A 26,017-nucleotide genomic window follows, 5' to 3' on the forward strand; every position below is an offset into this window, starting at 1 on the left:
CTCCCTCCTTTTCATAAGATGCTTCTTTTTTCTTAGAAAGGGGAAAACAATTTGTTTTCAATCCTAAAGGTTCATGTAAAGTTCCGTAGAGAAGTGCTATGATAGCTTTCAGGTGAAATACTCTTTAGAGAAGCTAGGATAGGAGATGTAACAGCAACAGTGTAGAAGTTCATGTATGTTCATCTAAGCTTCAGAGTAAAATCTCTGGTTAGAGGTTGATAACAGACAGATAAATTTAAACAATCTTTAAATATTTTCTTTTAAACACATTCTTCTTTTTTTTTGAATATATGTATTGAAATTTTTATTTTAATCCCAGGCAGAGAGAGGCAGGGCTGATCATTTAAGTTTAAGGCCAGTTTGGTCTGCAGAGTGAGTTCTAAGACAGCTAGGGCTACATAGAGAAAGTGTCTTGGTGGAAAAAGAGAAAATTAAAAGCATTAAAACATGGATACAGAAAGAGCTAACTAAGCCAGGCATGGTGGTATAGGCCTGAAATTTTAGTACTTAAAGAGGCTGAGGGAATTCAAGGCCCATACCTAAACATAGTAAAAGCAATATACAGCAAACCGGTAGCCAGCATCAAACTAAATGGAGAGAAACTTGAAGCAATCCCACTAAAATCAGGGACTAGACAGGGCTGCCCCCTCTCTCCTTATCTTTTCAATATTGTACTTGAGGTACTAGCTCGGGCAATTCGACAACATAAGGAGGTCAAAGGGATACAAATTGGAAAGGAAGAAGTCAAACTATCATTATTTGCAGACGACATGATCGTCTACCTAAGTGACCCAAAGAACTCCACTAGAGAGCTCCTACAGCTGATAAACACTTCAGCAAAGTGGCAGGTTATAAAATCAACTCAAGCAAATCAGTGGCCTTCCTATACTCAAAGGATAAGCAGGCTGAGAAAGAAATTAGGGAAACGACCCCCTTCACAATAGCCACAAACAGTATAAAGTATCTTGGGGTGATTCTTACCAAACATGTGAAAGATCTTTACGACAAGAACTTCAAGACTCTGAAGAAGGAAATGGAAGAAGACCTCAAAAAATGGGAAAACCTCCCATGCTCATGGATCGCCAGAATCAATATAGTTAAAATGGCCATTTTGCCAAAAGCAATATACAGATTCAATGCAATACCCATCAAAATCCCAACTCAATTCTTCACAGAGTTAGAAAAAGCAATTAACAAATTCATCTGGAATAACAAAAAACCCAGGATAGCTAAAACTATTCTCAGCAACAAAAGAAATTCTGGGGGAATCAGTATCCCTGACCTCAAGCAATATTACAGAGCAATAGTGTTAAAAACTGCATGGTATTGGTACAGTGACAGGCAGGCAGATCAATGGAACAGGATTGAAGATCCAGAAATGAACCCACACACCTATGGCCACTTGATCCTCGACAAAGGGGCTGAAAACATCCAATGGAAAAAAGATAGCCTTTTCAACAAATGGTGCTGGTTCAACTGGAGGTCAGCATGCAGAAGAATGCGAATTGATCCATCTTTATCGCCTTGTACTAAGCTCAAATCCAAATGGATCAAGGACCTCCACATAAAGCCAGACACTCTGAAGCTAATAGAAAAGAAACTGGGGAAGACCCTTGAGGACATTGGTACAGGGAGAAAATTTCTGAACAGAACACCAATAGCGTATGCTCTAAGATCAAGAATTGACAAATGGAACCTCATAAAATTACAAAGTTTCTGTACGGCAAAGGACACCATCAAAAGGACAAATCGGCAACCAACAAATTGGGAAAAGATCTTCACCAATCGTACATCAGATAGAGGGCTAATATCCAATATATATAAAGAACTTAAGAAGTTAGACTCCAGAAAACCAAACAACCCTATTAAAAAATGGGGTACAGAGTTAAACAGGGAATTCTCACCTGAAGAACTTCGGATGGCGGAGAAGCATCTTAAAAAATGCTCAACTTCATTAGTCATTAGGGAAATGCAAATCAAAACAACCCTGAGATTTCACCTTACACCAGTCAGAATGGCTAAGATTAAAAATTTAGGAGACAGCAGGTGTTGGAGAGGATGTGGAGAAAGAGGAACACTCCTCCACTGCTGGTGGGGTTGCAAATTGGTACAACCACTCTGGAAATCAGTCTGGCGGTTCCTCCAAAAACTGGGCACCTCACTTCCAGAAGATCCTGCTATGCCACTCCTGGGCATATACCCAGAGGATTCCCCACCATGTAATAAGGATACATGCTCTACTATGTTCATAGCAGCCCTATTTATAATTGCCAGATGCTGGAAAGAACCCAGGTATCCCTCAACAGAAGAGTGGATGCAAAAAATGTGGTATATCTACACAATGGAGTACTATTCAGCCATTAAAAACAATGAATTCATGAAATTCTTAGGCAAATGGATGGAGCTAGAAAGCATCATACTAAGTGAGGTAACCCAGACTCAAAAGGTGACTCATGGTATGCATTCACTAATAAGTGGATATTAACCTAGAAAACTGGAATACCCCAAACATAATCCATACATCAAATGAGGTACAAGAAGAAAGGAGGAGTGGCCCCTTGTTCTAGAAAGACTCAGTGAAGAAGTATAGGGCAAAACCAGAACGGGGAAGTGGGAAGGGGTGGGTGGCGGGACAGGGGGAGAAAAGGGGGCTTATGGGACTTTCGGGGAGTGGGGGGCTAGAAAAGGGGAAATCATTTGAAATATAAATAAAAAATATATCGAATAAAAAAAAAGAGGCTGAGGCACAAAAATTGCCTCAAATTTGAGGCCATCCTGGGCTATGCATGAACACATGTACACACATGCATGCGCATACACACACCAAATGTTTATAAAAAGATGAAAGGAAAGTATACTTGTACTTTCAAACTGTAAACTAGTTAAACTTCCCATCTTATATATGTTATTAGGTGTTATGGACAACGTTGTCTCATCCATCTTAGTTCTCAAGAGTTTAGTTTGTAGTGGATTCTGATTTGTCTTAATTTGCGTAGGGAAGCTTGAGCTTCTCACGCGTTATACAGTGGGGTAGGTCTATGATAGGAGATAGTCTTTAAAAGTAGAGTGTGTTTTAACCTAGATGGCTGCTACATATACCTTTAATCCCAATCCTCTGAAGGCTGACACAGAAGAAGGATTATGATTTTAGAACCAGCATAGTCAGTGTTCAAAGCCTTGCCTTGATTTGACCATTGATCACTACTCCAGTTACTTCAGCCTCAGGAGAATTTCATTTGTTTGTTTTCTGAGTTGGGTCTCATATATCCCAAATTGGCCTTGATCTGGAACTCCTAATGATTTTGTCACTCCTTCCAAGTTCCAACATTACCATCATGTCCAGTTTAGATGGAAAATTTTTAGAAACAATGCACAAGAACTCTGCTTTTTACAAAAAAAGTTTTACCTTTTAAATGATAGGGTTTAGAAGGTCGATTTATATGCTTAGTGAATTAAGGAAGAAAATATTTTCAAGATTTTGGTTTTGATTTTTTTTTTTTTTTTTTTGGATTTTTTTTTGTTTCTTTTCAAGACAGGGTTTCTCTGTATACCCTGGCTGTCCTGGAACTCACTCTGTAGACCAGGCTGGCCTCGAACTCAGAAATCCACCTACCTCTGCCTCCCAGAGTGCTGGGATTACAGGCATGCGCCACCACTGCCTGGCTAAGATTTTGTTTTTGAGACAGTTGTATATTATGGGCGAGAAAAGTGAATTTGAATCTGTGGCCCTCTTTTCTCATTTTCCTCAGTGCTTTGATGTTGGGTATGAGACACCAAATTGAAGTTTCTTTTAAATGGAGAAACTTTAAAGAACGCTACTTTTTATTAAACTTGAAAGCAATTGTTTATGCATATACTTATGGCAATGTTTTCAAATATCTGTTTTTGTGGTTTCATAATGGACTTTTTCATGTCCTAGAGATTGAACTTAGAGACCTTCACACTAAGCACAGACTAACTATACCACTGAACTGTGTCCTTAGTGTACTCAGCATGTGATTTTTGAACTAATAAAAATTTTTAGTATCAACCTAGTGGGGAATCCCGTTTCTCTAGAGGTAAATGTTTCTCTCATATGAGTTACTGGCCTCTCTTTTTTTTCATGGGAGTGTCTTGACTTTTTATCTAGTGTGTCCCTAGTCCCATTCTAGTATATTCAGATAACCTCTCTTGCAGGGAGAATACAGGGAGACTTTTTTCCCCTTAAGATTTATTTATTTATTCATTAGCTTATTTATGTATGTGATTACACTGCTGCTCTCTTCAGATACACAAAAAGTAGGAATTGAACTCAGGGCATTTGCAAGAGTAGTCAGTGCTCCTAAAAGCTGAGACATCTCTCCATCCCAGTTTAGTAATTATTTATACACATATAACTGAAACCCTTCCATTAATGATATTAATCTAATAAGGTACAGTTTATAATGTATCAGTTACAATAAAATATCCTAATTGGGTAAGATTCTAGATCTGGTAGGTCAGAATAAAAAGAGTGACATATAAGGCAAGCTATGTAGATAAATTAGAGTGAAAAAAGTGGATGGCATGTCCAGATCTGTCTTTTAAATTTACATTATTAACGAGTGTTTACACACATGCTGCAGAGAAAACTTGTAGAAAAAAAAGCAACTCATGGAATCAGCTTTCCTCCCTCACTCTGTATATTATGGGGCATAGCAGCATGCTCCTCTACTTACTGAGCCATCTCCCTGACTCAGCTTTGAATCCTAACATCTTACTGAAATTATGCTACTCCTCAGCTTTTTTGTTGAAGCCCTTTGACGGGGTTAGAATCCAGGGCCTTGGCTGAGTGATGGTGCTTACTTACCTTTAAACCCTCGCTGGGGGTTGGGAGGCAGAAGTAGGTGGATCTCTGAGTTTGAGGACAGCCAGGGCTACACAGAGAAACCCTGTCTTGAAAAACAAAACAAATAAGCAAAAAAAGAATCCAGGGCCTTGCACAGATGAGTACAGTGCTATAACGCTGCTGCTTTTCAGGCTAGTTTTGAGCTATAAGATAAGAGAAAGGCCTCTGGTTAACAAATTTTGAGCCCCAGCCAATTTGAGATTAATTCTTAAACTTGGTAGTTTATACCACTCACTCTGTTTTTCTACTCTTTGTCCTACAGGGGTTGATAGTCCTTGGGGAGGCACCTTTCCCAGATCATACAACAGACTTACTTTCACTTAGTTCTGAGGTGAAGACAGATCATGGGAGAGATAAATTGGTAAGTATAAAAGATAGAAAAGGGGGAAAGATAGAAGGTAGCTCTTAATAGGTCAAGAAACTACAGCCACATATAAAGTTACAGAGTAGTGGTTAGATCAGGGCACATAGGTATAATACCACACTCATACAGTTTTAGTAGGATAGCTTTTCTGGACCAATATAATTAGGAGCAGGGGGAGGCAGGCTCTTAAACAAGTTGAGGCAAAGGGGACAGCCACATTTTACGTAGGATAGAGAGAGTGAATAAAGTTTCATGACAGAGGGCTTCTCTGTTATGCACAAAGCTCTGGTTCAATTCTTAGCATTGTATAAGCAAGGTGTGGTAGTGCTCACCTGTAACCTAGCGCTTGGGAGGAGTATCAGAATATTGGTCATGTTTTGCTATATAGTGAGTTTGAATCAAGGTAGAAAATATGGGACCCTGTCTCAAACATTAAAAAAAAAAAAAGTTAGATTAGGAGTGCTTAGTCCTCACTGGAACATCTGTTTTGCATCCCCTGTCCCCATCCCCAGAGGCTCACAGATTCTTGGGGAAGAAGGGTGTAAAGGTTTTAAGAGTCATAGATCTTGGGTAGCAACTAGGAAGCCAGTCTTCCAGTCACAGCAGGGCAATTGCATTTGTAAACTTAAAATAGTTAATGACAGTACGCACAAGATGTATATAAACTCTACCCAGACAAAATAAAGGGAAGTTGGGTACAAAAATCCTACCCCTAGCCCACTAAGAGCTGCTGAGCAGAGTTAGTTTTTTCCAATGGAAGGCCACATATGCAGAAGTATATAGGTAGCACAATCAGAATTTTTGCGGGAGGGACCTGGGGGGCATCTTGAGACAGGATCTATCTAATATAGTCTTGGCTGTCCTGGAACTCACTATGCAATCTAGGATGGCCTTCAACACACAGAGATCCTCCTGCTTCTGCCTCCCAGGGTGCTTGGATTAAAGGCGTGCATCAGGAGGCATGGCTAGGCTTTTTATTTTATTTTATTTTTTTAAATAAGGACACAAAGTTGGATGTGTAGGGAAGGGAGGAGATGAAACAAGTGTGTGTAAGTATGGTCAAAACACATTGAAAAAAATTTCTCAACAAATAAAAATAAGGAAAATTTTGGATTAGTGATTTTTACCAAAGAAATACCAAAAATGCTTTTGTGAATGATTTTTATTTCATAATGAGAATAAAAGTATCTAATAATCTTATATATATATATACCTCTATATGTCTTTTCTTTATCCTTTTTCCTTTCTCTTGGTACAATTTCATTTTGGATTCTAAGAGTACCCAGTTTTTCACTTTTCAATTTTTCCTTTAAAAAGTACTGGCTTTGAAGTTATACTTCCTTAGAAATGAACAAAAAGTTCTGGTTGGGTAGTGTTGTTTTTGTTGGTGGTGTTGTAAGTGACAAGGAGTTTGCTTTATCTGCAACCAAAAGACTTTGCTATTTTTGTTCTATTATTAGTGTTAACTCGTAATTTGGTGGAAACCAGTAAGAGTTTAGATAGAGATGTTTGAATCCTGGAAAGGTCTTTATCTAGCTCTGCTGGGTTAAGTTCTGATGCTGGTGTTGAGACTGGTTCTTACAATTCCTCAGGCTGCCTTTGAACTGTTAATTTTTCTGTTGCTGTGTTCAGATAACCTGATGAAAATAATATTCACAGTTCCAGGAGACAATAGGTCATGGGGGAGGGGGGAGTCAGGAAGCTTTTGATGTAACTAGTTACACATTAACAGTCAAGAAGCCAGGTGGTATAAATGCTGGTGCTCAGCAAGTTTTCTCCTTTTCATAATCTAGAACCCTATTTCAGGGAATGGAGACACTACTTAGCCTCATTTATTTATATGATTCCTCCTATATATAGGCTTATCCAGCCCACAAGAAACATTATCTTTAGGACTGGAGAGATGGCTTAGTGGTTAAGACATGAGCTGCTCTTCCAATCAATTCCAAGCATCTATATGGTAGCTCACAACTACCTATAACTCCATTCTGAGGTGATCTGGTGCTTTCTAATCTCTGTAGGCAGTGCAAGCACATGAAACATGGAAGCAAGACTCTTATACACACAAAATAAAAATGAATAAATATTACTAAAAAAAGGAAGGGCAAAAACAAGATAAACAAATCAAAAGTGAAGTCTGTCTTTTAGAAAGATAGAAAGTTAATAAATCATTACCAATAGAAGAAAAGTAAAAATTGCCAACGTGAATGAAGACTGTAATTACAGCTTTCACAAATAATTTTATAAACATCTTATTATTACTTACTTTGGCTACATAGATGAAATATTCAGATTCTTTAAGAGATACAGATTACTGAGATTCACCAAGTACAGTCATTCCTGGTTATCCTTTGATATATAGTAATGTTTGCATATAACTTATAAATACTCTTTTTGAGACAGGGTTTCTCTGTGTAGCTCTGGCTGTCCTGGAACGCATTTTGTAGACCAGGCTGACCTGGAACTCAGAAATCCGCCTGCCTGCCTCTGCATTCCAAGTGCTGGGATTAAAGGTGTGTGCCACCACCGCCCAGCTTAAGTACCTCCTTGTGCTTTTGTCTCTTAAATAACATTTAAATACATAACATACTAATTTTCTGTTCATTTTATTTGACTCACTCTGTAGAGGTGGGATTTGTGGTTATATTGAACCAATTGTAAATAGTGAATTACCATATTTTTGGTTTAAAAAATGAATTTGTATTTTCAGACCTTGTAAAACTAATTTGGTAAGTCCAGCATACCCAAAATCTGATGAAAAAAAGTAGAAGGAAAATTATGAATATAGAAACAAACTGTTTCTTCTGAATATAGAAACCAACAAACCAAAAAACCCCTCAATGGCATAGTAGCAAATCAAATGAATGGCTTATAATAGTATGTGTCATAAACAACAAAATGATTTCTATTGATGCATCTTTAGAGTTGGGGGCCAACTAGAGCAGTATGGTAGGTAGCCTGTGTCAGAAAACAGCAGTGAGTGGTGGCTCACCCAGGAAGAATGTTTGTCATCGAGCCTGATGACCTGAATTCAGTTCTTAGAACTCACATTATCAAAGAAAATGCCCACAGGTTATCTTACGGCTTCCACATATGTACCATTGTTATGCATCATCCTATACACAAATACATGAAATTTAAGATGTTTACAAAAATAAAATTGTCAGCAAACTGTGACTAGAAGCATACTTCCTCAAAAAATGTATATTCATGTCAATGCTACTTGTTGAAACAGTGCATTTTCACTTGTGTAGGAGAAATATTGCCAGGCGGTGGTGGCTCAAGCCTGTAATCCCAGCACTCTTGGAGGCAGAGGCAGGTGGATTTCTGAGTTTGAGACCAGCCTGGTCTACAGAGTGAGTTCCAGGACAGCCAGGGCTATTCAGAGAAACCATGTCTCGGAAAAAAAAACAAATCCAAAAAAAAAAAAAACCAAAAAAGGGGGCAGGGAATAGAAATATTGCAAAGGCATTGTATTTCACCATAGGTAGAATATAAAGCATTAAACTTAGAAAAGACAAAAGCAAAACTGACTTGAAAACTTTAAAGTCATAAGATAAAAGATCGATGTATTAAATTCATTTACATTTCAGTATATTGGCAGCAAGTGGCTGAATAATGAACCATCAAAAAATCATAAACCTGGGTGGTGGTAGTATATACCTTTACTTCCAGCACTCAAGAGGCAAAGGCAGACAGAACTCTGATACTGAGCTAGAACTACCCAAAGAAACTCTTTAAAAAAAAAAATAACCCAAAAACAGAGACATAAAGCTGGGTGTATAATAGTACATACCTGTAATAACATCATGTGCTAAGTTGGAGCAGAAGACCAAAGAGTTCAAGATCAGTTTTGATTATATAGTCAGGCTAACCTGGGATACATGAGACTATTTCCAAATTTAAAAAGAAAAAGGAAAAAAAAAAAAAGCCAGAATAGAGAGAGTGGCACATGTGGTTATTCAATTACTTTTTATCAAATGTTAGGATAATTCATTGGGGGTGAGGGATGTGGTTCAGTGATAGAATGCTTGCCTAAACTTAGCATGAGTCCCTGGGTTTGATAACTTTTTTTTGATACTATATAGAAATTAATATATCAAAAACAAAACTTGGAATACTTGGAAATACGGAATATTCTAAAGATAGATTTCACATACCTATATCACAAATTTTTCATTAAGGAAATGAAGGACTGGTCCTGGAAAGATGGCTAAGTGGTTAAGTGAACTTACATTAAGTTTCTAGCAACCTACATAAGGGGCTTACAACCCCTTCCAACTTCAGTTCCAGAGGGATCTAAAGCTTCTATGGCCACCTACACAGTATGATTCAAATTAACTTATGCAGGCATCTATGATGACTTAAATCATTACCACTACGTCAGGTAATTTGTTCATATATAATAACTTTAATTTGGAGCAATCTGTAAAGAAATTTTACAAATTGTTTTGTTTTGAGACAGGGTGTAACTGTGTAGGTCAAGTGAAGCATCAGGTTCTAAGCCCCACTGAGCACTTCATCCTCCAAAGTGTTATGATTACCGTGACATTCAATAATATCCTTTTCATTCGGTTATCTTAGTTGTTTATTTAGCATGAAAGAGTGTATGTTTTCTTGTTTGCTTTCTGTCTTTTATATTGAACCTCTCATTATTGCTCAGAATTTGTCAATTCAGCTTGTCTAGCTAGACAGCTTGCTCTGGGGGCTCCCTTGTCTCTGCTTTCCTAGCTCTGGGATTAGAGGACTGCTATGCTAGCCCACGATTTATGTAAGCACTGGGGATCAAAACTAAGGTCTTCATTCTTGCTTGGCAAGTGTTTCACCCACTGATCCTACTGTCTGCACAGCTCTTGATTTTGTTATTCATTTCAGAATAACTCCATTATCATTATTATTTTATATGGGTCTAGATTCAGTTGATTGAATTACCTTGTTATGGCATTGGGAACTCCCTCAGATTGGCTCCTGTGGCATTTTTACTTGTTTACTTATTTATCTTAGTTTTTTGTTTTGAGGTAGTGTATGACTAAGCTGTGCTGGCTGGCCTTGGAAAACAATGTCTAGAGACCTTGGAAAACAGTGTCTAGATCAGAGAGGCCAGTGGTTACAGTCATTGCTGACTGTGTCATTGGTTATAAGTTATCCCAATAGATGTAGCCAGGAAACCCAGCTGCTGCTGTTCATACATCTGTACCACATCTATTTTTATTTTATCGTCTGATCATTTGTATGTTTTAAAAATCATGAGTTGGAACAACCCTAGCAATACTAGAAAAAGGCTTTGGAAAAATCAAGAATTTGATACTAGGATCTAGAGAGTGATGGCTCAGTAGTTAAGAGCACTTGTTGCTCTTGCAGAGGACTTGTGTTCAGTTCTCAGCACCCACATCATGGCTCATAACCTATTTAACGCCACATCCCTTTCTTATGAGGGTATAAGGCACACATGCGATTCACATATACACACATGCAGGCAAAATACTCATACACATAAGATAATCTAAAGAAGAGAAAAAATAAGGTTGAGACCAGTCTGACTACATTGTAAAATCCTATCTCAACAAACCAACCCATGAATTGCTAACAGTTGATCATAATAATTTTCACTTTGTTATTGATAGTTACTTGTTTTTTTGTTTGATACTTAGTATTGCTCACAGCAATCCTCTTAACTCTGCCTCCTGAGTGCTGTAGCTAGAAAGATGTAGCCATAATTATGTATTCAATAGAATACCTGTGTAAAGAGAGCTTTTTATGATTACCAGCTCATAGGAGAAACAAATTTACTAACCTAGAATACAGTATTCATGTGCAGAATGTTAATGCCATTGTATAATCCAAACTGTTTTCTGAAATTTTAGGTTTTTATTTTTTTCCTTGTGTGTTTGTTGATTTGCCTTTGGTAGGGGTTTGTTTTGTTTTGATACAAAGTTTCTCTCTGCATAGCACTAGCTGTCTAATAACTATGTAGATGGGCTGGCTGGCCTAGAACTCTCAAAGATCTGCCTGCTTCTGTCTCAGAGTGCTGGGATTAAAGGCATGTGCCTTATGTCCTTTTTGGTGATTAATAATGTTATCATGACAGTTGTATTTGTTTTTAAATATTCTATTCCACTTCTCATCATAATCACACACAAAATGGTTGAGGGGTCTTTTGGGGGAGGGAGAGGTTAAGAAACAATACGGTTCTAAAAGATAGACTCTTCCTTTTTCTCTTTCTTTTTAGTTCTTTTCCCATCTACCATTACTTTTGGGTTATCTTAATGTTTTTTGTTCACAAATAGGTATTTTTACTCTTTTGTTGTTGGTATGTATGTTGTTGTATTGAGATGAGATCTCAGATAGCCTAGAAACTCAGTTGTGGCTGAGAATGACCATAGCTGGAGGACTAGGGATTCATAAGCATTCTCTACTACCTCACATCTTGTCTCTAAAAACAGAATTAAAATCCTCCTTGTGTAAATATTGTTTAAATGACTAAATTCAAATTTAGGATTTTGTTTAGTAAAAATATTTCTTTTGAATATTGGTAAACAATGTTATTAAATTATTATATATTTATCTTTTTCCTTTCTATACTCATCCTACTTTAAAGAAGTGATACAAAGAAAAACTGAACTAAGTATTAATTTTATATCTCAGAAGAGGTATACTAAAAATGTAAGCACTTCAGTAGTTCAGGATAACAATCTTCTTACCTTTAGTTAATCTTTTCCTTGCATCACTAGAAATATATTGAGTGGTGTTTTGGCCTGATGAAGGTTTGAGGGTAGAGTTAAAGGGATAGAAACTGGCTGGGGCTGGGCGGTGGTGGCATATGCCTGTAATCCCAGCACTCTGGGAGGCAGAGGCAGGTGGATTTCTGAGTTCGAAGCCAGCCTGGTCTACAGAGTGAGTTCCAGGACAGTCAGGGCTATACAGAGAAACCCTGTCTCGAAAAACCAAATCCAAAAAAACAAAAAAAAAAAAACGGTGGCTGGCTGGGAAATATTGACTCATAGCAGTAACCGTTAACTGCCTAGGTCCTTTTAAGTAAGTTGGGCTGTAAATGACTAAGTTAAGCAATTATTAGGGTTTACAAGATGGTTTGCAGTTGCTATTTCCTTAGGATATATATATATATATATATATATATATATATATTTGCAACAATGTATATAAATATAAATCCTGTTTTTAGTTTATTGGACTTTAAACAACATTATTCTTTTTGAAATTCTGAAAATAGTAATTCAAGGGATGTAAATCCCTGGTTCAGTTGCCAGCACCATATAACTGGTGCTGCTATATATCTTGCTATAACCAAGACGTATCACTACATTGTGAGGTATCAGATAAAAAGAGGCCAGCCATGAATACATGTCTCCATAATCAACCCACAAAAAGTAAAGTGCATTGAGGTGTGTGACCTCATTTTAGAATATGCTTAAACTGATACCAGATAAGTAACTCAGTGTGTGTGAAATTTTTGGTCTTTGATTTCCATTTAGGATAATATCCTCACTAAAGTTTGTTGGAATGACTGATGCACCTTACATGTAGCAAGCAGTATTTGCTTTTTTTCACTTAAAACTATCTTATCAGATGACTCAGCTGATAAAGGCACTTAGTACAAAAGCCTGATGACCTAAGTTCAGTTCCCCTGCACCTACATAAAGCTGGAGAGAACCAAATTTGCCAAGTTGTCTTACAACCTCCACACACAAGCAAGGGCACCACACACAGACCCAAATTAGTATTTTAAAGAACAAAACCCCAAAACTATGCTAAGTATGATTGAGATGATAAGAGCTTAGAGCTAAGAAGTGGTTCATTAGAATATAAAACTAAATTCCTGTTACCCAGTTTGCCTTGTAATTTTGATGTTTGTCAGAGAATAACTAACCCAAACTAAACTATTAAGTGTTTTTGCCAAACAAAAATGATGTAAAAAAGATAGTATGGTGATAATTGAGGAACTGGTTTTGTTTTCATATTGTTTTGGCCACATCAACCTTGAATTTTAAGCAATCCTCCCCTCTTAGCTGTCCAGATGCTGAGATTCCAAACATACTTCTCAGGGTAATGGTTCTTAGATCCTTGCTTGTCCTTCGTCCCCAACATGCCCTATAAAACCTCTACTTAGTGTGATTTTTCTTCAAGGCTTTTTGCTACATTTCTTTGGTTTGGCTAAGAGGGCAAATTACTAATTCCATGCCTGCCTTTTTTATCACTCTGTTAATTATTTTATGCCTTATACCTGATTCTTTCAATAAAAGAAAGCATTTACAGTATCCCTCATTACCTCTAGTTCTCACAATTACTCCAAAGACAATCCTTGATGGCTCTGTTTAGACAGAGGAGGATTTTGCCTTCCACCTTAACTTTTCTATGCTGCTCTCTCTGAACTATATAAATGCGTAAGATTTCATCTGAATATTTAAAAAAAAAAAAACAACTCATGGAAGCTTCAGCGATAATGCCTACTCTCTGGGTAATTAAGTCTGAATATTTGGCTCCTTTTATAGTTTGTTTTCTTTTTTTTAAGAGGACATGTTGGTATGTAGCCTTGGCTAGTTTGAAACCTGCTCTACAAATCAGACTGGTGTCAAACTCAAGAAATCTGTTTGCTCACAGGGGCTGTGGTGGCATACACACCTTTAATCCCAAAAGAGCCAGACATATCTGAGTTCAAGCACAGCCAGTGCTACACAGTGAAACCCTGTGTCAAAAAAACAAAAAAACAAAGGAGCCGGGCGGCACGCCTTTAATCCCAGCACTTTGGAGTTAGAGACAGGCAGATTTCTGAGTTCCAGGCCAACATAGTCAACAGACCCTGTCTTCAAAAACAAAGGAAGGTGCTGGAGTGGTGACTCAGAACACCACCAACTGATTTTCCAGAGGTCCTGAGTTCAATTCCCAGCAACCACATGGTGGTTCACAACCATCTGCAATGGGATCTGATGCCCTCTTTTGGTGTGTCTGAAGATAGCTACAGTGTACTCATATACATAAAATAAATAAATCTTTAGGAAAAAAAACTAAAAAACAAAGGAAGGAAGGAAAAAAAGAAAAGTGTGTGCCCTTATTGGGGGTATTGAAGATGTTTGAATTATGCTTTCATTTTCTGAGAACACTAGTGATATAAACCACTGCAGTAGAAGTAATCAAGCCTGAAGTGTATCAGGATAGTTTATGAAATATTTGTTAACATCTTTGCAGCTTTTAGACAATAGGATTTAGTGTGTTTTTTCTGTGGGTGACTTCACACATATTTGTGAGTAAAATGTATCTTCCTTTGTGAAAATTAAAATCCACATTAAAGAATAACAAATCCGAATTTCATTGCTGTTATTTTATAACAACCCCTGTCTCTTACATCAGAGAAAAAAAGTTTTGTGTTTAAATGTTTATCTGTAGATATCAAAATTAAAAGTAGCTGCTGAGTAGAAATTTGCTGTGAATGATAAGATTACCTGTGATTTTACTTTCTTACTTTCCCTTTAGGGAAGGTTCTTTTTGTAATGAATTTTTGTAAATGTGTTTTGTAATAAGATTTTTGTTAAGAATGGTAACTGTTGGGGTCCAAGAGTCACACCACAAACACTAATCTCAGGGATGGTTTTTTGAGCACACAGGGGCAATAATTCAGAATTCAGGGTTGAGGCTACAACAACAAACATCTTTTTCTATCAGCTTCTAAAGGGTAAAACTGCAAAAACCACAGTGAGCTAGCTCATCACACAGGTGCAGGCAGTGCTCCCTGGTCCTGGGCTCTAACCAGAGCCATTTTGGGCATAATAGTTTATATTGGCCTTTAATTTGATAGGTCCTACATAAAGCTTTGTGGGATTTCTTAAGACTAACAAACATTAGAATATAACAGTATGTGATCAGCATGATACTGCTCTGAATCAAGTTATTTTTCTGTCAGGGACCAGAGGGTGTATTACAGCAATGGTATGATAAACTGGCAGGCATGGAACAAAATGGCTGCAGCTATGCTAGAGGGACAGGCCTCAACAGTACCATTTATTCTCCCAAGTGTCTTTGCAGTTAAGTCTCATACTTTGGGCTGGGTTGGGCGTGGTGGCAAACACTTTTCGCCCCAGCACTCAGAAGACACAGAGGTGGGCTGATCAGTTTGAGTTTGAAGCCAGTCTGATGGCCATATAGCAAGTTCTAGTATAGCCAGAAATACATACTGAGATCCTGTGTCAGAAAACAAACATAAAAATGACCCTTTCAATCTTTCTACTAAGGAATCCTTAATTAAATGGTGAGTCAATATTGGTAACTTATTCAACATTTTAGACACACAAATTCAGAATTTTATGCTGAAACATTCTTTAAATTTTATTTCTGAGACCAGATTCAGATTCTTTTGTTTTTTGTTTTGTTTTGTTTTTGAGACAAGGGTTTCTCTGTGTAGCCCTGGCTGTCCTGGAACTCACTCTGTAGGCCAGGCTGGCCTCGAACTCAGAAATACACCTGCCTCTGCCTCCCAAGTGCTGGGATTAAAGGCATGTGCCCCCTCTGCCTCCCAAATGCTGGGATTAAAGGCTGAGGCCAGATTCTTACTATATAACCCAAGCTGGGGTCCGGTTCCTATGTAATCCAAGCTAACCTATAGCTTGAAGTCTTCCTACTTCTGCCTCACACCACCATGTGTGGTTATGTTTTAAATGGATATGAAATTGCCTGTTGGTATATACCTGCAAATAAGTCTTTTGAACCAGAACAGTCATACGCCCTCTAGTTAATACTAACCTAAACCTTAATTTTTTCTCATTTTTTCCATGGTGTGCCCCACCCCATATTTATTTTGTTTGGAGTTTAGGGAGTAGGATAGGGTGGTGGAGACAGGGTTTCACATAGCTGAGGGTGCCCTTGAACTCTTGGTCTTCTTGCCCCTTCCAAATGCTGCGCAGGCCTACACTATCTATTCTCATTACTTTTTCTTTCTATAATATTTGTTTGTACTTTTAGATTCCTTGGGATAGTAAATCTGCACAAGCATTTCAGAGAGTATATCTGGCTTATCTGGTGTTTTATTATTGTGACCTGGTTTGACTGTAGTTCAGTATGGCTTGACCTCTTGATATTTCTACCTCTGCTTCTGCGGGTGTTTGGATTATAGGCTTATGTCACCGTGCAAGCCTATATATTTTTAAATCATAACTATGTGCATGGGTGTTTTGCTTGCATGTATATTTGTTTGCCACATGTGATGCATACTCACAAAGATAAGAAGAATGTGTCATATCCCTTGTAACCTAGTTAAAACAAGACTGTTTAGCCACCATGTAGGAACTATGGTCCTGTAAAAGATCAACCAATTTTTCCTCATCATGTTGTGGAGACCCCCAACCATAAAATTATTTTTGTTGCTACTTCATAACCATAACTTTGCTACTATTTTTAATCATAATGTAAATATCTGTTTTCCAGTAGTTTTAGGGGTGACCCCTGTGAAAGGGTTATTCAACCCCCAGAGGGCTCTCAGCCTACAGGTTGAGAAACACTGGGTTAGGGTATACTAATCCATGTGGAGGTGGGATGGGAACCCTGCTACCTTCATTCATTTATTAAGTGCATCTTAGTAATTACAAGGAATTCAGAGTACCCCAGAGCTAATTCTGAGTGTAAGGAATCAGAAACTACAATCACTGTCTTTATGTGTTTTTCCTGCAACTCCAGAATCAATGGATTAGCTGCATTCCTGTCTTTATTACCTATAATTCAAAGATATGATTGACACTCAGACTCACTCCTCACTCCAACCTCCATTCGGATGTTTTTAATATGAGAAACAGTCTTGTGTAGCCCAGCCTACAATTGATGTCTTGTTTCTCCTGCCTTTACCTCACAAATAATGGGATTATCACCATACTCCTAGATCTCTTAACTCTTTTTTGGTATACACAGCCTATAAATAGCGCACGCCTGTAATCTCAGCACTTGGGAGGCAGAGGCAGGCAAATTTCTGAGTTCCAGGACAGCCAGGGCTACACAGAGAAACCCTGTCTTGAAAAACCAAAAAAAAAAAAAACAGATAAGTTGTTAGTCTAGCATGCACAAGATTCTGGGTTTGATCCCTAGAGCCAGATAATTATCAGAATCCATAAAACAGATGATTACATTCATTTGAATTTTGTATGTGTGCAGGTGAGTGCATATGTGCATACATGCAAGTACTGAGCCAGGAAGCAACATCAGATGTCCTAGTAACTACTTGTCTTTGAGATTGTGTCTTTCAATGGATTGGTCACTCATTGATTCAGGAGGCTAGCTGGACAGCATCCTCCAAGAATCTACCTCTCTGTCTCTCCAACTATATTCACATTACCCAAATTTCTCGCATGCGATTTTAGTAGTGTATATATATATTTTTTTTTCTTCCATGTAATTCTGTGTACCACATGTGTTTCTGTTACTTATGGAGACCAAAAGAGGGCGCATAGGATGGCCTGGAATTGGTGTTATAGATGGTTGTGACCTGAAATGGATACTGGGAATCTAAACTCGGTCCTCTAGAAGAGCATTCAGTAATCTTAATTCTGAATTATCTCTCTAGCCTCTTATTTTTATTTTTTTTTCAATTATGTATATATGTCTAAGTGCGGTTATGTCTACAGAGGTCAGTCAAATCCCCTGGATCTGTAATTATAAATAGTTGTAAGACACTAAATATGGGTGCTAGGAACCAAATTGCAAGAGTAGTAAACAACAGCCTTGTTTGTTTGATTTTTGTTGTTGTTGTTCTTGTTTAGTTAGTGTTTTATTGTGTTTCCCTTGCTGTCCTATAACTCATTCTGTAGCCCAGGCTGACCCTGAACTCAAAAGAGATCACCTCCTTGCACCTTGTAAGTGCTGGGATTAAAGGTGATGTGGGTTCTCAAGTCTCTGCCCTCATCTTTTTTATGTGAACTACTTGAGCTTAGTGTTTCTTTAGGGATCTGAACTCAGGTTATGTGTTTGACTACTACTTTACTAACTAATCCATCTCCCCAGCCATCATTTAAGATTTTAATTTAGCTTTCTGTCAAAAAAATAATATATCCAATCTGGGTAGTAGCAGTGGTCCCAGCACTCAGGCAGATCTTTGAGTTCAAGGCCAGCCTGGTATACTTGCGGTTCGGGACAGCCAGGGCTACATAGAGATACCCTGTGTCTGTGGGGAAAAAAAGTCTATGTGCTGTCTGTATGTGTGTCCATCCATCTGTCCATCCATCCCCACATGGAGCTATTTTAAAATAAAATACAACTGAGGATCCTAGGTCTGTGCTACAGCACTTGACAGGCATCCTGCCCTGGACACTGGATTTGGTTCATAGCACCATGAAATGAAATAACAGTTTTTGAAAAACAAACTTTTATATTACAGCAGCTAAATAGTTAATGATACTGAAATTTCCTTTTGGCTCTCTTGGTTGTTACTGAACTTGTCACTTATTTACCCTTTTTGGAAGAGTCATGTTACTCTATAATTGTTTTGTTAAACTTTTGTTTTATAAAATTATGTTAAGATCCTTTCTTTGTCACTTATGTATGTGTGTACTACCTGTAATCGGAAAAGGTTTAGGTTCCTTTTTTCTTCAGAGCTAATTCTCTTAATTACTTTATTCCTTTCATAGTTTGGTTTGGTTTGGTTTTGAAGTTCATGGTCAGAAATTTCAGTGAAGTGGTAATGCTGGGATAAATATGGTTTTGTTTATTTGTTTTGTTTTGAAACAAGGTTGCTCTGTGTAGCCTTGGCTGTTTTGGAACTCATCCTGTAGACCAGGGTGACCTTAAACTTAGAGATCTGTCTGCCTCTGCCCCCCAAGTGCTAGAATTAAAGTCATACTCTTCCACCCCCCACCCCCATCTTTGCCGAGATAAATGTTAATGTGTTCTGTCTTTTTTCTTTACTCAGATTGAGTCTGTTTCTCAGCCATCAGAAAACCATGGTATCCCTATTAGTCATATTACAGAGTCATTGTCTACCAAATCATGTGGAGCACTGAGACCTGTCAATGGAGTTGTTAACAGGTAATGTTTTATCTCTTCTACTTCTCAAACTTAATACTCTTACAAATGTTGAATTTGCTTAAAAAAAAAAAAAAGAAAAGAAAAGGAATGTTGAATTTGGAGCCTCTAGTTATTCCCAGCCAAGACTGGAAAATCCCTACCACACATTCATACTTTGTATGTTTTATACTATGCCAACTATACTTTATTTAGTATGTTCATACCTATCATTGTCTAAAAGGGACTGGCCATGGAGTAAAACAAAGTCCTACAGAGTATTTGAAGGTCCTTAAGTTCCATAAGCATGTGAGTAAAATAATGTATTATCCTTAGAATTCATTATTCATAGAACTGTCTTTAAGACTGTTCGTTAATATTTACAAAATTGTTTTCTTACCAATCAAGATTTTCTATAGCTTTTGTTAGTCATATTTGTGTTATGGAAGAAAAACTAAGGATGAAAAATTGACCTTTGCACCTTGCAGATATTATATACTGGCATCCTCGTGACTAAGCACAAACAAAGTATTACACACTTAGATTAATATGCATTGTTATCCAGGGTTGACCTGCTTTTATAGAAGGTCTGTTTGTGTCTGTGAACCCAAATTACATGCTTTGTTTCCTCTGTGTTCTGAAAAGTGTCTTCCTCTCCTTTTGTAGTCTCCAGCCTGTCCTGGCAGACCAAGTTCCAGGTGACAGCTCTGATGCTGAGGAACAATTACATAAAAAGCAAAGGCTGAATTTAGTTTCTTCATCGTCTGATGGCACATGTGTCGCAGCCCGAACCCGACCTGTGCAGAGCTGTAAGAAACGGAGGCTTGTTAGGCCCAGCAGTATTGTTCCTCTCTCTAAGAAGGTGGGTACTCAGAGAATCAGTGTGTTTTCAACCTCACTTCCACTCCTAAATACTGGCCAAAGTTGCCTAGCCCCCCAAGTTTTCCTATGAGCCTTTAAAAAATACTGAGTCCTAAACCTGCTTCCTAGAGCATTGTCTAGTTACTTTGGAGTTAAAACTAGAAAATTTGTTTTGCAGGGCAGTGATGGTGCACGCCTTTAATCCCAGCATTTACGAGGCAGAGGCAGGCGGATTTCTGAGCTCTAGGCCAGCCTGGTCTACAGAGTGAGTTCCAGGACAGCCAGGGCTATATAGAGAAACCCTGTCTCGAAAAACCCAAAAAAAGAAAAAAGTTTTCATTTTAATGTGCTTGTTTTCCCTGAATGTTTATATGTGTGCCATATGTATTGCCTGGTGGAGTCATTATTCTTTAAGGAACTTGCCACCAGGAGTTTGGCTGTGCTACAGTGAGTATATGAGCACAAAGTGGACTTGGGTTTTTGGAGGTTATGTTTGCTTACTTGCTGCTGCTGCTTTTTTGTGGGGGAGGGTATAGGTCACAAGGGTTGGAGGCAGAGGACCTCAGACTACTGGGCAAAGAGTGTACTTATGTTCATGATGTGAATCCCAAATAATGGATAAAAATATTATGAAAAAATAACATATATTAAATAATATGAATGTGGACCTTCTAATTCAATGGAAAGTGAATGGAATTAAAGTCCATTTAAAGATGCAATAGTATGTATGATTCTTATGTTTGTAGTAGACTCTTGTTTTTATAGCAAAATTGCATTACATCCTAAAGCAAAAAAAGGGTTTTCTTTGTGGTTTTTGTTTTGTTTGTTTATTTGGGGGTTTTTTTGTTTTGTTTTTGTTTTTGGCGACAGGGTTTCTCTGTGTAGCCCTGGCTGTCCTGGAACTCACTCTGTAGACCAGGCTGCCCTTTAACTCAGAAATCCACCTGCCTCTGCCTTCCAAGTGTTAAGATTAAAGGTGTGGAATTTAAAAAAAAAAAAAAAAAGATGTTTTGATGTGTGTATTTGGCCTGAATGGTTGTATGTGTATCCTGTATGTTGCACAGTACCCTCGGATCAGCAAAGGATGTTGGATCCCCTGGGACTTGGGCTATAGATGGTAATATATCACCACGTTCACTACCAGTTCAACAAGGAACTGAACATACTCTTAGCTGCTGAGCCATCTGTCCAACCACAAAGACTTGGTTTTTTGTTTTTGTTTTTGGGGGGGGGTTTGTTTGTTTGTTTGTTTGTTTGTTTTATTTTGTTTTTTTTTAGTTTTTTGGTTTCTCTGTATAGCCCTGGCTTTCCTGGAACTCACTCTGTAGACCAGGCTGGCTTTGAACTCAGAAATCCACCTGCCTCTGCCTCCCAGAGTGCCCATGTGTATATATGTGTACCACATTATAGGCGTGTGCCACCACTGCCCAGCTAAGACTTTGCTTTTAAAAAAGAATCTTCACTAGAATATCTTTTCTTATCTCTTCTTCATCCTTCCCTTCTTCCTTTGTTCTTTGCTTTTTTGTGTTTTGAGAAAAGAGTCTCTGTTAGCCAGGCTGGTCTTTTCTCTCCCAGGCCTCCTGCCTTTACCTCCTGAGGCCTAAAGATGGAGTCAGACATATGCCATCTTGTCTAACTTTCAGTACAGTTTCTAAATTACCACAGAAAATGGAGGTGACTTCAAAATTGTGATGAGTTTTTGATTGCTTATTTCTTGAATAGCAGAGTTTATTTCATTTTGAAATTTATGAAACCTTGGAGTACCTGGCTGATAAGTTTTTCCTTTATGAATCTTTTGTTCTTACACATTCATTCTTTGTAAAGTACTTGAACTTTGGTGAGTTAAGTCTATTCTGAGTATTGATACAATACTAGATAAAAAAACAAAAATCCTCATTTATGAAATAACCTAATTACTAGTGACAGAAAAAAAATCAATAAATAGATTACCCCAATTTATCCAGTAGCTAGTGTGGAAAAGGTACAGCATGATGGAATAGAATGTTGGACCTCAGATAAAGGAGAAGTATGCCTATGAGTTCTTAACAGTTCAAAGTTTAGAGCTATGAAAACTAAGACAACATGAACCAAGAATGACTAAGAAAAGAAAAAAACCCACCAAATTGTAGTGTGATGGAGGGTTTCTGAGAGAAAGATGGTGTGATTGTCCGGGTCAGAGGCTGTTGACAAATGAAGTAAAATGAAACTGGCTGGGCCAACTTTACTAGAGACCTCAATGAACAGTTATTATAAATGGAAATGAGTGAAAGCCTGCTTGTAATGACTTCAAGAGAGAACGAGGCCAAAAGAAATGAGGCTATTAAAAAATATATATTTTCCAGGAGTTGGAAAGATGTCTCAGTAGTTAAGAACATATACTACTCTTGAAGAGGATCCAGGTTGGGTTTTAAGTACCCACATTGCGTGGCTCACCACTCCAGCTCCAGGGAATATGTTACCCGGATCTGATGGACTACTTAAGGCACCTCGATTCATATGTGCAGACCTTACAATATAGGCATACAAAACTAAAAAATGAAACTAAATCTTCAAATAGTGTTTTCAACACTTCTTGAGAAAAACAGAAAAGTAGCCTGTTTGAAGCAGAATCTATCTTTATGGAATTGTTAACATTTCCTGAAAAGGGGTGGGAATAAAAAGAGGATTGTAGTAAGCATTAATATTTGGACAATGAATTTTTAATGTCTAGAGTCTCCATCATGGTCATGTAAATCAGTGATTTTTCTGAAGAGTTGATGACAAGAAAACAATGTATTACTAGTCAGGTGCTGCTTGCCTATATAATCCCAAGACTGGGAGGTGACTCACGGGTTCAAATAGTGTGGGTCGGTCTTTCTCTCTCTGTGTCTGAAAAAAAGGAAGCAGTGAGTAGCATGTGTTGTATTCATTGTTGGAAAGTCACTACCATGTATCTTTTATGATTTGGTTTTTTGAGACAGCATCTCAGTATGTAGCAATGGCTGTCCTGGAACATTATATGGACCAGCCTAACCTTGAACTCAAGAAATCTGCCTCCCAGATGCTAGGATTAAAAGTGTCCCACCATGCCTAGCTTTTTTTTTAAATTTTGTTTTCCTTCCTTCCTTCCTTCCTTCCTTCCTTCCTTCCTTCCTTCCTTCCTTCCTTCCTTCCTTCCTTCCTTCCTTCCTCTCTCCCTCTCTCTTTCTCTCTTTCTTTCTCTTTCTTTCTTTCTCTCTTTCTCTCTTTCTTTCTCTCTCTCTCTCTTTCTGCCCATGTGTATATATGTGTTACCACTTGCAATCCTGATGCCAGAAGAAGTTGTCGATTTCCCTGGAACTAGAGTTACACTTTCCAGCTTTCATGTTGGTACTGGGAATTGAACCCTGGTTCTCTAGAACAGCAGTATCTAGCCATTTCTCTAACCCCTCTTTGGTGCTTAAACATAGCACTTTTATACAAATAAAACTTCATTCTTAATGAAAGCATTTGGGAGGGGGGCAAGTGTGCTTTTTTTTCTTTCTTTTTTTAAAAAGATTTATTTATGTATGTGTTTGTTTGTTTGTTTGTTTATGTGAGCACATTGTTGCTGCCTTCAGACACACCAGAAGAGGGCACCAGATCCCATTACAGATGCTTGTGAGCTACCATGTGGTTGCTGGGATTTAAACTCAGGACTCTGGAAGAGCAGTCAGTGCTCTTAACTGATGAGCCATCTCTCCAGCCCTTGTGTGCTTTTTGTTTGTGGGTTTTTTTGTTTTTGTTTTTGTTTCTTTTCAAGACAGGGTTTCTCTGTGTAGGCCTGGCTGTCCTGGAACTCACTCTGTAGACCAGGCTGGCCTTGAACTCAGAAATCCTCCTGCCTCTGCCTCCCAAGCACTGGGATTAAAGGTGTGCACCACCAACGCCCAGAGCCTTTTTTTTTTTTTTTTTTTTTGCTTTTTCCTTCTATTTTGTTTTTTCCTTTTCCCTTTTCCTCTTCTCTTCCTTCTTTTCCTTCCTTTATCTTTACTTTCTTCTTTCCTCATAGTACTATGAAATGAGGATACAGTCCTTGTACATGTTAACCAAGCACTCTACAAATGGCTGCATCCTCATTTCTCTTCCATTTTTGAGACAAGTTCTCAATAAATGGCCACAGCTGGTCTTGAACTTGTCTCAGCCTGAGATGCTAATAGGCTTATCCCATTGTCTTTAGTACTTTCAGGGGTTTTATTTTTTAATATTTATTTTTGTGTTATGTGGATGGGTGTTTTGTATACATGTTGGTCATTTGTAGATCTTAATACCAGTGTTAAAGCAAAGGCTTTAGTAAAATAAACTTGCTGGAAATAGTTGAAAATTATTTTTAAAGGCCTTGAATTCCAGAGATTTTTTTTAACCTTTTTAGCCTCTAGATTTTAATTTTAAAATTGACAGGAAGGAGTCACAAACTATTTGTTGGAAGATAAATCTGGAGAAAGAAGTCCTTAGAAGATTTAAATTTATTCACTTAACTCTATCTTATCCTTAAGTGCGTAAAGGAAACTTAAAATAATTTATCCTTGGAATTAGTCTAACATCAAAATTATAATGGAAACATTAAATATACATAACTCGTTTTCATTATATTTTCTTTATATAGTCAGAAGTTGCGTTTTGGTTTTTGAAGGTAGAGGACAGCTCAAGAGATTCTAGTGCTTGGGACTAAAGCACCACTGTGTATATCAAAGACAAATTGTCAGTTTTGTGTTGTTTTTCACAGGTTCACCGGAATGTCCGCTCTGGCTGTGATGTGAATCCCTCTTGTGCACTGTGTGGCTCAGGCAGTGTGAACACCATGCCTCCTGAAATACACTATGAAGCACCTCTGTTGGAGCGCCTTTCCCAGTTGGACTCGTGTGTTCATCCTGTGCTAGCATTTCCAGATGGTAAGAAAGACAACAGAGTTTACTAGAGTTTAACTAATGGCCCAAATGGATTCCGGGTGAAAGAAAACCAGTGAGATCACTCACTTTCTGTCAACAAAAACTTGTCAGAGGTAAACCTCCTGCCTCAGCTTCCCAAGTGCTAGGATTACAAATGTGTAATACAAATCCTGACTTTTTATGATTTTTTTTTAAGGTTTATTTATTTTAATTTTTGTGTGAGTGTTGCCACATCTGTGTATACCAGGAGTATTGCAGGTGCTCAGAGGTTAGATCTGGAACTGGAATTATTTGTGAGCCACCATGTGGGTGCCAGCAACTGAACCTGGATCTTCTATACAAACAACAAATGCTCTTAACTTGCTAAGATATCTTTCCTATCAGATTTTAATTTTCTTGATTTGAAATTTATTTGCAACACTTAAACTCTAACCATAGTTTTGGGGTATAGACAAGAGAATTGATAACTAAGCTCAGTTTACAGGACGGAATGTATGCATAGGTACTATACCATTCCAAGTAAGATTTTGAAATACTTTGCTTTCCTTAAGGTCAGAGCTAGGCAATTTCAATCACAGCTATAACTACCATGGCTAATAATGTACCTGTTGGGATAATTTTATTATAGTCTAAATAACAGCCACATTAGAATGAATGCGCCTAACTAATAAATTGAAGGATTCTCAGAAACAGACATGCCCAACTTTACAGGGCACCATACACTTTATCTGAATAGCCTCCCTGAGGTATTGCTATTTCACAAATGTCTTTGAATCACTTTATACATCAATGAAGACCAACAACTCAGCGTGCGACTGCATTGCTCCAATTCCTGTCCACTGTATTTAGCTGCTTTGGCCTGCCCTCTTGGATTCTTCTCTAAAAGATGGTATAAAGGCAGGAGATTTCCCACAATTTTGTTTTGAGGCAGGATCTCTCTACATAGTCCTGGCTATCCTAAACTTGTTATGTATGTAGACCAGGCTGGCCTTAAACTCACTGCCTGCTTCTGCTGCCTCCCAAGTCCTGAGATTAAAAAGAAGATCC

General features: G+C 37.9%; 1 protein-coding gene across 8 annotated transcripts in view; it reads left to right on the forward strand.

Annotated features, from left to right (window-relative positions):
* Kansl1 (KAT8 regulatory NSL complex subunit 1) overlaps positions 1–26,017 on the forward strand; it is a 129,699-nt gene that overhangs the window by 90,419 nt on the left and 13,263 nt on the right. For 6 of the 8 annotated variants that reach the window (XM_052197227.1, XM_052197228.1, XM_052197225.1 and 3 more), the window contains 4 exons: positions 5,130–5,228; positions 19,132–19,247; positions 19,890–20,085; positions 24,808–24,973. In XM_052197227.1, coding sequence (XP_052053187.1) covers positions 5,130–5,228; positions 19,132–19,247; positions 19,890–20,085; positions 24,808–24,973 — 577 coding nt within the window. The remainder of the gene's footprint in view (positions 1–5,129; positions 5,229–19,131; positions 19,248–19,889; positions 20,086–24,807; positions 24,974–26,017) is intronic. The other 2 variants (XM_052197229.1, XM_052197231.1) reach the window with 1 other exon arrangement.

Source organism: Apodemus sylvaticus, chromosome 10, assembly GCF_947179515.1.
Source record: "Apodemus sylvaticus chromosome 10, mApoSyl1.1, whole genome shotgun sequence".
NCBI classification, from domain to species: Eukaryota; Metazoa; Chordata; class Mammalia; order Rodentia; family Muridae; genus Apodemus; species Apodemus sylvaticus.